The following is a 13488-nucleotide window of genomic DNA, read 5'->3' on the forward strand; positions in this document are numbered from 1 at the left end:
CAGGTTTAGTCTTATTATGGCCCTAATTTCATCCAACCGCATAGGCTTTACCAAGAAGAGTACATCTTCTACACCTAGATTTATAGGTTAGCGGGCCGGTCGGATCATTACACCATAGTTATTCAGATTATCTGAGGTACCACAGTACCCAACACACTCCGGGCACTTTGTTCAAGATTTTGCCCAAATTCCTGCAAGGTTATCTTATGAGGAGTAATAAAAGCAGAAATTCTGACGAAAACTAACCCTTTGTGCCGAAGGCTTTCGACAAATTTCAAGTTCAAAGTTGCTTTTGTCAAAGTAGAAGTTTCAAAGTATAGACAGCCAGTGTCCGAATCCGCACTCCTTCCAGTATTGAGCGGTTGAAACAAACCATTGGTGAAGGTTTGTCGTCTGCGTTTCAAAAATCGAGTTGCACAGGCCTCGAGATATGAGCAGTATTGGTCCATACTATCCATTCAAAAATTGAAACAAAGAAGTTTAAACCAATCGTTTTCTGCGCTTGGACTGTTGGCTTGGGTGGTACTCGCCGAAGTAAACCACTCGCACGGCGGGGAACAGTTCAAGCGATCTGAGCTCAAAGCACATCTTTATATCCGAGTAAATCCACATTCAGGTATTTAGGTTGGTGCACGATGCCGAATCAAAATTTGGCGGAGTAAGAAAATGAAATGCCGGCGTACCTTGGTGCAATTCGTTGGACAGCGCTCGAAATTCAACCGAAGCAGAGCCAAATAAGAGGAGCGAGCCGGCTGAGGAAAATATTCCAGTTGTCGCTTGGATAATAATCAAAAGTTCATTGAGAAGGGATTTGAATCGTGGAGAGCAATTTGATGGAAACCGTGCTTGATAGAAGGTTACCCCGGTGAGAAAATTGATGTGAGGTAGAGATACAGTGAACACTAGGTATAGTTAACACCATCCATATTTGGAAAGGATCAAATGAACGGGGCATATCTAGTTAATGACTGATCTGTTGAGTGAAATGACTCACTAACCTACGAAATGTTTCGTTGTCTAGGTATTTTGGCCCCTAAGGGTATATATCTGCAGCTGATGGCGCTCAGAGGCAGTCCGGGATGATGTGGTACCAAAGTAAGAGTAATCTGCTGCAGCGACCTATCGTGAATGGAACCCCATGAGCTGATCGCTTTTATCGTTCTGCAATCTAAGTATGAGGAACTTTGGACTCGCTTGGAATAATAACTTGATCAGGACTCGGGATATACTATGTATTGATGCTGTGATGAATTATCTAACAATACCATTTCCAAGGTTAAAAATTGAATCCATGAGACTGGTTGAACCTAAATTTGAAGATTATTACAGGCGATATATGGGAATCCCGTTTTCACTTGTGTATTGAAAGATGCCGACTACCATTGTGGCCAAACAGTAATATCTCTCAACTCCTCTCTCTGGCTCATATAATATGCTTGCCCCAGCAGATGGAGCTTCCGTCGATCAGTCTTTTTAGATTTAGTTTGTGGGATTCGGTCGATGAGGAGAAACAGACTAGGGACACAATAGGTTGGCAAATTCTGTGCAGCGGCCTCACCCATCGCCTGTGTCAACGGGTAAATAGCATGGCAATTCATAACAGGTCGGAATTCCATATTTTCAAAAGCGCCATCATCCACATTCATTGGATTGCTGGATAGGTAGACATAAGCGACAAGGATAGGCTGGCTGACTCCATCCGGTGCGCCGACCACATCGACAACAGCGACATCTCCAGTGGATAACTGGCGCCGAAGAATATTTTCAACCTGAACGGCTTCAACTCGACTACCGTCCAGCTTCAGCATTGTATCCTTTCGACCGATCAACTCAATTGTGCCGTCGTGGTTATATCGACCCAAATCTCCGGAGCGGTATAATCTGTTTGCTGGCCGTTCAGGATGCAATTGTGCCATCCATGCCGGAGGCACTGAGAGGAAATTTTCAGATTTCCCAGAAATATGATCGAGATAGCCTCGTGAGACATGAGGTCCTTCAATGACAACTTCCCCCACAGCTCCGACTGGCATAAGCTGATCTGAAATATCGGGGTTCACCAACCATATTGCGCCAGTGGCTGGCCTGCCAACTACAGATCCTCTCCCAACTTGTAGATTTGGATTGAACGCACAGAGAGACGCGACTTCGCCCATGCCGTATTGGTTAATGACTCGTACCCGACCAAGCCACTTGCTCAACACGGCGTCAGAGACCGGCTCTCCGCCAATGCACATTGTCTTTAGGGTTGGCACTCGGTCCGGAGTTATATCTATCGCAACTGAGGGTGTCACAAATGTCATGTTGGCTTGTAGATTATTCATATCGATCATGAGAGATTCCACCGTTAATGAGACTGTGGGGACACAGCAGCAGCCGCCTGCTATGAGGGGGGCAATGAAATCATTGTTGCTAATATCAAAGGCATAGAAGTCGAGCTGGAAGAGACGGGAATGAGGTCCCATGCCTGTCACCCGGATATAATCCGTCAACGACGATGCGTAGCTTCGATGTTCCTGAATAATGCCCTTGGGACTTCCAGTGGAGCCAGATGTAAAAAGTACGACGCATGGGTCGGAGGGCGTGACGGTGATACACGGCACACCAGTCATATGAGGTAGATTTTGAAGGGAAGCCTTGCTGACCTCGAAATTTGTGCGAACTAGATTGGAAAACTTGTCACTGAATCCAACAGATGTCAGCATGAGTGTGCTTTTAGTCCGTTCCAAGACAGATGCGAGGTATGGTGGAGGATCATGGGCATCGACACAGATGTAGGCACCACCAGCCATGAGAACGGCTAGGCGGGCAACGATCGCCCATGTAGACTTGTAGAACATGCAGGCTATGTAAACACCAGGTCCAACTCCCTGGCCCACAAGCCAGTGTGCTAGTCTTGAAGATAGGTCATTGAGCTCGCTGTAAGTGAGATCACCATCCCATGAACAGACAGCCTGTGCTTCTGGAGTAGTTTTCACATGCTGTAAGCATAGTTCATGCAACAAGGCGTCTTGAGTAGGTGATAGTGAGCGAGTAAAGTTTGCAATAAGCTCGCGATCATGTGAAGAGCACATCTCCACAGCTCCGATCGTCTGTGTCGATATACTGCCAATAGACGATAGTGCCTGGTCGAAACTGTGAAGCAAGCTAGTGGCCAGCTGCAAACTGACAGTTGTTGTTTCGACATGAAGAGTCGCCTGTAAACAAACCTCTGGTGTTCGGTTGATAGAAAGTATCAGACCAGTGTTAGGCTCTAGCTCGGACGGCTCAGCGATGGGTGTGGAATACAGGTCCTGATAGAGATCTGTAAATGGTTTGATGCCATTGGTCTGACGATTTTGTCCTCGGTACAAGATGATAGTATTGTAACGAGAGTCGTTGCCATCTTTTCCATGGTGTTCAGGAGTGTCATTCACAACACTTGAAGCAGCAACAATTGTTCTGAAGAGATCTTGTACTTTATCTTGCGTGTCAACATGAATCTGAACTGGTGAGCCAATCATTATCTCATGAGTCCCACCGACATAGCATCGGCCTTGCATATAATCTTCAGCAATGTAGAGTGCGGTGGATGCAGTAAATGTACGAATGGTAACTATCCAGGCCAACTGCACAAGGCGTTGGACCTGCACATCCGTATCATCATTAACAGCTGAGCATGGTGCTTTTAGGAGTTTACTTAGATGGAGAAGATCCGAAGGCCTTCGAGCCAGAGTCAAATGAACGGATGAGTTGGATGGTTCATGTGACTTGTGTTGGTTTTGCCCTCCATTCAGAACCGAGTTGATTCTACTCGATTCCGAATATATAGAAGCCATGATATCAATCTTCAAATAGATTGTAGCTGGAATATAAAAGGTAGCATGAGCGGAAGAACCGGCGATTTCAAAAAAATTCCCAAGAAAGAAACTTGACAGTAATTAGATTCAGCTACTTAAACTTAAGTACTACACAGGTGGGGATTGAATCTCAATATTTGGTTTCCAGTTTGATACCCACCCCTTCCGATTCACTTTCCGACCATCTCCACCTGAACTGTGATGGTTCTATCGACTAAAATGGTTTAGAAAAGGAAACCTAAACCCCGGTAAAAGTACACAGAGAGTATGACAGTGATAGCAATCATTGTGACCTGCATGGTGCCGGTAACATCTGTAACATTGAACCTCGCGTAATTCGTACATCACATTCTTCGTCTTGTCTGCCGATTCAATGTGATGCTTGTCAATGGTTCTATTTGAAAGTGGACGGCTAGAGAGATCAAATAGATTGGAAACCCAAATCAAGCCGCCCTTCAAGGTCGAAAGCATATTCAACGATTAACCCTGAATCCCGAGTTTCTCATCAACTCCAGTAAAATCTCGATAACATAGCATAGATAGCGGGGAGCCTAAACGACACGAGTGACCCCGGGCTTATAACCCTCAAGAATTGTGGTCACTTGCCCCCAAAGCTTCTCCCGAGCCTGTCGTCCTTCCTCGCTGCGCACAAACGGTGAAAGATTGGTGTTGCAAGTGTATCCATCGCTCATATAAGCGCCATGGCCTTCAATGCCAGTAGATATGCCAGCAATCAAAGTACGAGATCCTATCTCCGTTGTCCGTGCCATGAAAAACTTCATCACGGCAAGGCCAATTCCTGCCTCTCGTGCCAGTGCTGAGTGGCAAAGACCTGGGTTTACCATGGTGATAATAACCTCCGATCCCTTCACCCGTCCAGCAAGCTCTTGGACAAGCAAAACCTCGAGCAGCTTTGATAGTGGGTACCTATCAGTCATCTTGGCAGTTGCTGGGTCTGAAATCACTTTGAGAGGCTCATCGGCTTTCCACTCCGGGAAATCAACCCACCCGTGAACTTCACTTACCACGAGGGAGAGGTGAGGCTGGCTGGAGGGGAACTGCATCTTGGTTGCTTTTAAGGTTGGGAGGATGAGCAGTGAGAGCAGCAAAGTATTGATTACATTGACAGTGATAGTTTTCTCATAGGTCCCAACCAGCTCGAAATTATTTGTTGCAAGAGCTGCATTCATAATTGCTGCATCAAGGCGGGGAAGCTGAGAGATACGTTCGCCGAATGCCAACACGGAGCTATGAGATGCGAGATCCATTTCCCACACTTCACAGACATTGCGTCCGGTGGATTTCTCGATATCCTCTTTGGCAGCCTCGCCAGCTTTCACATTACGCACAGCCATAATCACTTTGGCTGCGCCCAATCGAACTACATGGCGGGTGGCTTCCAGGCCGAGACCGACATTAGATCCAGACACCAAAACCGTCTGGCCCTCGAAGGACTGAGTGGGATAAGATGGCCGAACGAAAAATTGGGAGTAAAAGAAGCTAGGCATGATTGATGATTTGAGGAGGAAAAGCTGAGAGAATGAGGGTTTATAAGAAAAGTCATGATATAATGGAATTCTGGTACGGAGTTTAAGCGGCGTTAACCCGCAACTCAAGGCCGGGAATATCGGTATTAATGGTGGCAAGTTTTAACTCCATATATGTATACAAAGTATGACTCAGTAATAAGGCTTTGGCATTTAATAAGAATTGACCACTGTTAGTTACGGAATCCGATAGATGCAGCCGCGACAAAATCCATAAAACGGAAAATAAAATACGTATTTTACACTCGGCAGAATGTTTTATTACCTGTGTCGTCCCAATTCTGCTAAGTCATCTCAACCTTGAAATTCGACCAAGTCCAAGTCCAAGTCCAACTCCAACTCTACTACAATTTACAAGTAATAAGGTAAAATATCTTATTCAATTGCATTGATGAGAGCACTTTTAAAGCAAATACTTAAAAATAAACGAGCATACATGAAAACCAATGAGATCTAGAGCCAAGTTGCAACCAACATCACTCGATTCTTCTTGTAAGGGTACTGGTGCAGGTATCGATGAATATCATCAATCAACTTGGGGATGGAAGTTCTATGTGGGATATCCTTCGTTCTAATAGATCCCCTTCCTCCTTTTCCTCCTCCGTTTGTATGTTCCACTCGCCGTTTGTACGGTCTTGCAGGAGAACTACTGCGGGTAAAACCAGCTAACAATAAAAGAGGGTCAAAAGGGTAATTCCGTTACGGGCGGTGAGATGGCACTTTAGGATTACAATACTATTCATTTTGTCGCGGCTGCACTATCGGATTCTGTTAAATAGACTGTGACTGGCTGGCCAATCATTCAAATGCCACAAATGAATGAAACTGAATTTTCTAACGAGGGCGTAATCTGGCTTAAATACACACCTAAAAGTGGGTCCCAAACCACTTCCTCTGACAGATTCCGTAGTTAATGCAAACAGTGTTCGGATTTCTATTTCGCCGAAAACCGAGGATTGAAAGTCAAATTTGAATGACGTTTTGTTAAGTGGCCAGGGCCGAGAAAGGAATACTCACTCAAATATTCTAAATATTATATCTGCTGCTACACGTGTAGATGGCCACGGCCATGACCTAGGTAGACTATATCAGATATAATTTAGTGGGTAATCATCTGACAAGTGACGTAGCCTCTCCACTTCGGCTTCATACTATCTTCATTCTCTTCCAAGGTTCTTCTCACTCTCTACACTCTACACTCGTGGATTGAAATGTTTGAGCGTCTTGGTCAAAAAGTACTCCATGCTGTTGGGGGTAATAATAATTCCCCGCCTAGCCATCAACAACATCTGTTAGGCCAGGGAATGGTGCATAACGATGAGCGTCCAATATGCTCAGCTCCCCAAGGAGGCACATATCCCCGCCTAGCACGACTTTCTGACGGTTCAATCCTGTCCTCTTTTACACGCTTTCCAGATGGCAAACATGCCCTCTGCGTTGCTCGCAGTATAGATGGTGGACGCACCTTCGAGAACTTATCAGAGGTAACTCGGTCAGCAGGAGATGTGGACAATATGTTTCTGCTCGAGATTTCTCCTGGAGTTGTATTAGCGGCCTTTCGCAACCATGATGTCGGCCCTAATGGTCCAAAACACTTTCGCATTACTGTCTGCAGGTCCTTTGATGGCGCTCGTACATGGCAGTATGCATCCCAAGCCGCAGAAAAAGGCGCTCCACTAGGGATTTGGGAGCCATTTATGCGATTAGGGAGACAAGGCGAGGTTCAACTCACCTACTCCCAAGAATTCGCACCCAACAATCAGTGTACTATGCTAGCTGTCTCGCGGGATCAGGGAAGTACCTGGACTCCACCAGTTTGTCTGCATGGTGATAAGGATTTTCTGCGAGATGGAATGAACGGCATCGCAGAGACCTTTGACAATGGTCGCGAGGCTCTCGTTATGTGTTTTGAAACTACACGTTTTGGCACATTTAGTATAGAGGCACTTATATCCTACGACGATGGTGCTACTTGGAATAGTCGTCACCAAGTTTTCTGTCCTAAGCGCGGTCATAATGCCGGTGCTCCCCAGATTGCGTCCTTTGCAGACGGTTCTATGGTGGCTGTGTTTATGACTGATGAGGATTCCGATCGGGTCGAATGGGTCAAGCACGCCTCCATTAAAGCTGTCTTCGCGGGCCCGCCACAGAATGGACACATTCAATGGAGCCCACCGACTTTTGTCTCGCCTGAATCAAGCTTCTGGCCCGGAGTGATGGCTCTTGACAATCATACTGCGCTGGTCACGTATGACCGAGGGGGACCACTTGCTAAGACGATTACTTGGAACCCTCAGTACTGAGTAATGGGAATGTAACAGTCCGGGTAAAGGCACTATACGGACAATGAATATAGTCGAAGGCTTGAAATGGAATGAACTCATGATCATCTTTTTGAACAAACAGTGCTGTTCGGCTATGCTTCCGATTCTCGGGTCAAATATCCGGCAGCTAGATTCGCATGCTAACCTTGACATAGAGCATCGATAACCTGAGAATAGTATTTTGAGTGGAGTTTATATGTATGCCGCTGGTAAAATCAGACTTAAGTGCAGGTTAATAACAAGCGATTGAACGCTGTAGAAGCTGAGCCCATTGAGCCTATCAAAAAGATAGCCGATATGCGACCGTCTCCGCATCGTCGGAGCTTGTCCGGGATCGGCTCTTGATCAAGTCTTCTCCGCTAATCGCACCATCACTTTCTCTTCGTTGTATCTCTAAACTGTCCCTTATTAAGCTCAATTTCATCACCTCATCACAATGGCGTCCATCAGAGCCAATTGCCGCAAGGTCATGTGCATCGGTCGTAACTATGCGTGCGTATCCTAGTCATTTTTCCCTCGGGGAACTGGAGACGCTCAGACTCGTGTAACTCAAGCTTCTTCTGTTCTGAACTGACCTTTGCGACTATAGCGATCATATCACCGAATTGAACAATACCGCACCCAAGCAGCCATTTTTCTTCCTTAAGCCCGCTTCCGCCATTCTCGCCCCTGGTGCCGGTCCCGTTCTCCGTCCCAAGGGCGTTAGCCTACACTATGAAGTAGAATTGGGTCTTGTGATTGGCAAGACCATTCGGGATCTAGATCCCTCAGATGAGAAAGGCGCACTGGACTCCATTCAAAGTGAGTCGGGTCTCACCTGCTGATGGTACCCCACCTTGAAGCTTGTTAACAATGGTGTCTGTGTTTCTAGGCTACATCCTCGCCATTGATATGACAGCTCGCAACGTTCAAGACGAGGCTAAGAAGAAGGGTCTCCCCTGGTCCATTGCCAAAGGCTTTGACACTTTCCTGCCCATTTCGCAAGAAATCCCCAAGTCGCGCATCCCCAACCCCCACGATGCTTTCTTGCGCCTTCATGTTGGTGAGGTCGAGCGCCAGGCTGACTCTACCAGCTTGATGCTGCACAATATTCCTAAGCAATTGGCACAAATCTCGCGTGTCATGACTCTTGAGAAGGGTGATATTGTCCTTACTGGTACACCCAAGGGTGTTGGTGAGGTTAAGGCTGGTGATGTTATGCGCGCCTCTATTGAGGTTGGTGGCAAGGAGATCGAAGAGGGTCGCATTGAAGTCGAGGTGAAGGACCGTGAAGGTCTTTACGAGTTCAAGGAGACCTAAAGTCGAGCTGATCGCAAAGCCTATTGTCTATAGAAGCCATATAAAATCAAACTTTTGTCGTCGAGCTGATACTCTTTTTCCTTCATTCTCTTTCTCTATATCTGCCCCTCTCTCTGCCCCTCCTCGGAGCACGGTCACTCCTTGCTTGACCAAGCTTCATTTCATTTTCTGTTCAACGTTCTAATGATCTTGAATTTACTTCATATTCAGCGCGTGGGGGAATTGAATATCGTCAAGTCTTCTCGACATAGCCACATGGTCAGGCTATCTGACTGCATCGAGCTGGAACTCGCCAGGCAGATATTTTGAATGACATCCGAAACATGACGAAGCCGATATCTTCACTCCGGTCTAGGTTTACCGTCATGGTTCTAAAAGCATTATCTCCGTATTTCGCATGAATCAGCTCGGAGGATCATACGGCTACTCAAATCCCTCCAAATCCCTTCCTGGTAATTCATTATCCGCACGATGAGAATGTATATAAGAAAAACCGAGGCTGAATAGTCCGTGGAGACAGGGTTAAGGCTTTAACCGAGCAACAAATCATATCAAGCGATAAGATCTTTATCCGCCCCACTCGGTCGCTCGCGGTAACAAACACAAGTTCTCCACAGCAGAACTGTCTATGAAATGTCCAATATCCATATTCTATCTCTTTCAATGTGAAAATCTCAGAATGTATGAAGTCGATGGTAGTATCCTCGACCTAGCTTAAAATCATCGACGTTTTCTACACAACATGCTCGAGGACTGGCAAGCCCGCATTCGCGCCGTCGACACAACCTCCCCTACCTGCTCCGATTCAACTCAAGACTCCTCTCCTAATACACTATACAATCAAGATACTGTCGTACCCCGTACATATGAACCAGATGCCTCTTTGGTACTGGTTGGCATCCGAGGATGCGGCAAGCGCTCGCTAGGATTTGTCGCAGCGACGGCACTAAGACGGCGCTTTATAACCGAGGATCATTATTTCAAGGAAATTACAGGCTCAACGCGGCGCGACTATCTCAAAAGATTTGGCAATCAAGATTTTCAGAACAAGGATATTGAGGTGCTGAAATTGATGCTGGACAATCACCGCACTGGATGTGTAATTGAATGTGGGCTCGGCACTCTAACACGGCCTATTCAGGCCCATCTGCGTCACTATTCACGAAAGAACCCTGTTATCCATGTTTTGCGCGATACCAGCATTGTTCAGCAACTTCTTGGTCTAGAGGACCAGTCAATACGACTGTTGCGCGACGCAGACCCTACACATCGGACATGCTCCCATTTTGAATTCTACAACCTCGAAGATCGCACCCAATTTGTCTCGGAGGACGGAAGCCCTGATCCTCGATCTGCAGCGTATTCGTTCAAGCTACAAGAAGTCAAGAAGGATTTTACCCGCTTTGTTCATTTCGTGACCGGCACCAACGTACACTCCAGCTACGATTCACCTTTTGTCCTGCTTGAAACACCTCCGGAATTCCGTTCATACACCCATGCTATCTTCGTTCGCTCCTCCGACCTTACGGCCGATAATGTGAACCTTCCAGAGCTAGAGTCAGGAGGAGATGCCATCGAGCTTTGTGTTGATAGCTGGGGGCCCGAGATGGCCGAGGTGATTACGAGACAAGTGGCTATTTTACGCCGTAATGCGCGGACACCTGTGATTCTGTCAGTTGACACTTCTCCCACCGGCGTTCCGAATTCGTCATATTTCGACGTCCTAGAACATGGGTTGCGGCTGGCGGTGGAATACTTAGTCATTGATCTTGGCCAAAGTCGATCTCAAATCGCTCAGATTATACGCGGTCATGGGAAAACCAAGATCATCGGTGAGCATATATTCGAAGCGTTTTCCCGTGTCAGCTGGGACGACGAGAGCTGCGTCACTCTATATAATGACGCCGGAAGGATTGGATGCCAGCTCGTTCGTTTTTTAAGGGTAGCTACAAACCGCGAAGAAAACAACAGCGTCCAAGAATTTGTCAACAAGATTCGCTCTCTACCCGGAGAGCACCCACCACTGATCGCATATAATATCGGCCGTCTGGGAAGAACATCCCAAGTATTCAATTCCATCCTGACGAGCGTCACACACCCGGCCATCACAAGCACATCAGAAAACGAGCGCGACACGCAGATAACATCTCGCGACGCCGTCCAAGCCCTCTTCCACAGCTACGTGCTTGACCCATTGAACTTCTACATCCTCGGAAGCAGCATCGCCTACAGTCTCTCACCAACAATGCACAACGCCGCCTTCAAGCACTGCGGCATGAGCAACACATACAGCATCCCCGAATCACCATCCCTCGCAATCCTAGACCAATTCCGCCGCGACCCCAACTTCGGCGGCTCAAGTATCGTCCAGCCCTGGCGTCGGGAACTCTACCAAAAACTCGCCTCTAAAAGCCGGCACTCCGAAGCAATCGGCGCCATAAATACAATCATGCCTCTGCGAGGCTCATCTGACGGAAAAATGTACCCCCTCACCGAACAAGCCTCGCGCCGAAACCAAGCCGGCCCTATCTTAGGCTGGTACGGCGAGAACACAGACTGGGTCGGCATAATGATCTGCATCACTCGACACCTCTCTCCCCGAAATGCCATCAGTTCAAAGACAACAGGTCTAGTTATTGGTGCAGGTGGTATGGCCCGCTCTGCCATCTACGCCATGCTCCGATTAGGCTGTCGCAAGATCTTCATCTCCAACCGGACGCAATCACGTGCGGAGGAGGTAGCCCGCCACTTCAATTCGTGGGCTTCATCGCAGGTAGACTCGGTCGAGGTGGTTCGCGTGCTACGATCTACACAGGATGACTGGCCTGAAGATGCAAGCCCGCCTAGTTTAGTTGCGTCTTGTGTTCCTGCCGATCCAGACCTCGATGAACCACCTGCTAATTTCGAAATGCCGCTACAATGGCTCGGTAGTCCTACGGGTGGTGTAGTATTAGAGGTATATTTTCTCCACTCTTGATTACTGTTGTTTGTGTTTTGCATTTTCAAATACTAATCCAGCTATACAGATGGCTTACAAGCCGCTTGACACACCTCTTTTGCGACAAATGCGTCGCATCAGAGCCGATAATGGCAGATCATGGGTTCTAGTCGACGGACTCGAAAATGTCATTGAACAAGGCATCGCTCAATTCGAGTTGATGACCGGTCGCAGAGCCCCTAGACGACTGATGACCCAGGAGGTCCTGCGTCACTATGAAGGGGAGAGCGGGAAATTTGACGAAAAAACCATTCAGGCTCGATTGGACGGTGTGTGTTTTTAGCCGTTCAACATGGAACAGGAACATAAAGGAAACAGGAACGGAATTGAAGACGGTAATGAAAAGGATATCTTGGAGTTAGGATAGGATGATTTTTGGGGTTCCTTGGAAGGTTGTTAAGCTATTCCGGTTATGTGAATTTGAATATACCAATCTATGCAATGAATGCCTTTGTCTACTTCCCTTTTCGAATGAGGAAAATCCTCAATTCTAAGGCTCTATCAAGCCGTGAAAACTTTCAGGTATAGGCAGCTAAGTAGGTGAGATATGATAAATACATGTAAGTTGTATTGTGATGAGACTGGCGAGGTATCCCTTCCCCTCTCTTAATCCCTATTATTTAGTGGCTGAGCCAATATGATGGCCTACTAAACTTTTTTCCGTTTCACTTTCTGTAGAAGGTCGCAACTTAGTGCGATAAATTATACAATCCATTGATCTAAATGGAAGGTAACTTTTAGCTCCTGAACATTGTGACAGGGACGCTCAACATTAGTTTACTCTCAGCATATTGGTATAGTAATAAAAAACTTCATCAAAAGCCATCTTACCATTTTTATTTGGACTATGCTCCGATGGCTACCAACCTCAAAAAATTCTGTGGTCTAAGTGTTACAAATACTTTTCAACAGGGCAGGCTCTGGGCTTTCAGAAATATATAGAACTCAGGACTGAAGCGAGCTTTGGATTATCATGATCAAATTCAATCCAAACTCTCTGATAATTCCACCAATATCCCCTATTATCCCTTTCTGCCATGAATTGCCTTTCCAGTCTTCAAATAGGTGTATGTGACCCTTTTTAATCATATCAAGCCTTGTTAAACATTTCCTTGAGTCATTTGGATACTGCATCTTATACTTGTTCTTCCACTACATGAATACTTATGGGCTTGTGATGCACCCGGAAGTCATAGTTATCACTACATAAGGATATCATGGATACCTCCATCGCCAAAGTGAAAGAGATGGAGCGTCCTTGATATCTTGTTCTCCGGAGAATCACAGTCATTATTGCCATCCAAATCCAGCCTCCACTATCACCAGTCCTATACGACTAGATGCTTCTTCGTTAAAGAATCCGAACGAAATCTTGTCTTTTTTTATATCTAGCGATACCAAAATCCAAAATGATGGTCATGCTTCCACTATCCCCGCTCCTGAACCGCAAAAGGCTTATTCTTATTCATCCAAGTACTAGAGAG

General features: G+C 46.5%; 5 protein-coding genes across 5 annotated transcripts; 3 read left to right on the forward strand and 2 right to left on the reverse strand.

Annotated features, from left to right (window-relative positions):
- Positions 1 to 1376: 1376 nt before the first annotated feature.
- Positions 1377 to 3815, reverse strand: N7495_003095 (non-ribosomal peptide synthetase; the record flags this gene model as incomplete). Its single annotated transcript, XM_057205764.1, has 1 exon — positions 1377 to 3815. One exon carries the CDS (start codon positions 3813 to 3815, stop codon positions 1377 to 1379), a length of 2439 nt encoding a protein of 812 aa, XP_057066371.1.
- Positions 3816 to 4387: 572 nt separating this feature from the next.
- On the reverse strand, positions 4388 to 5344 carry N7495_003096 (Short-chain dehydrogenase/reductase SDR; the record flags this gene model as incomplete). Its single annotated transcript, XM_057205765.1, has 1 exon — positions 4388 to 5344. One exon carries the CDS (start codon positions 5342 to 5344, stop codon positions 4388 to 4390), a length of 957 nt encoding a protein of 318 aa, XP_057066372.1.
- Positions 5345 to 6594: 1250 nt separating this feature from the next.
- Positions 6595 to 7686, forward strand: N7495_003097 (sialidase family protein; the record flags this gene model as incomplete). Its single annotated transcript, XM_057205766.1, has 1 exon — positions 6595 to 7686. The coding sequence occupies one exon, from the start codon at positions 6595 to 6597 to the stop codon at positions 7684 to 7686; it is 1092 nt and encodes a 363-aa protein (XP_057066373.1).
- A 457-nt stretch (positions 7687 to 8143) lies between these two features.
- N7495_003098 (fumarylacetoacetate hydrolase family protein) lies at positions 8144 to 9006 on the forward strand (the record flags this gene model as incomplete). Its single annotated transcript, XM_057205767.1, has 3 exons — positions 8144 to 8199; positions 8297 to 8508; positions 8579 to 9006. 3 exons carry the CDS (start codon positions 8144 to 8146, stop codon positions 9004 to 9006), a joined length of 696 nt encoding a protein of 231 aa, XP_057066374.1.
- A 742-nt stretch (positions 9007 to 9748) lies between these two features.
- N7495_003099 (repressor protein) lies at positions 9749 to 12287 on the forward strand (the record flags this gene model as incomplete). Its single annotated transcript, XM_057205768.1, has 2 exons — positions 9749 to 11962; positions 12033 to 12287. The coding sequence occupies 2 exons, from the start codon at positions 9749 to 9751 to the stop codon at positions 12285 to 12287; spliced, it is 2469 nt and encodes an 822-aa protein (XP_057066375.1).
- Between the last annotated feature and the right edge of the window lie 1201 nt (positions 12288 to 13488).

The sequence above is a fragment of the Penicillium taxi genome (assembly GCF_028828555.1).
Source record: "Penicillium taxi strain IBT 34144 chromosome Unknown utg000002l_segment0_segment0, whole genome shotgun sequence".
Lineage (NCBI taxonomy): Eukaryota > Fungi > Ascomycota > Eurotiomycetes > Eurotiales > Aspergillaceae > Penicillium > Penicillium taxi.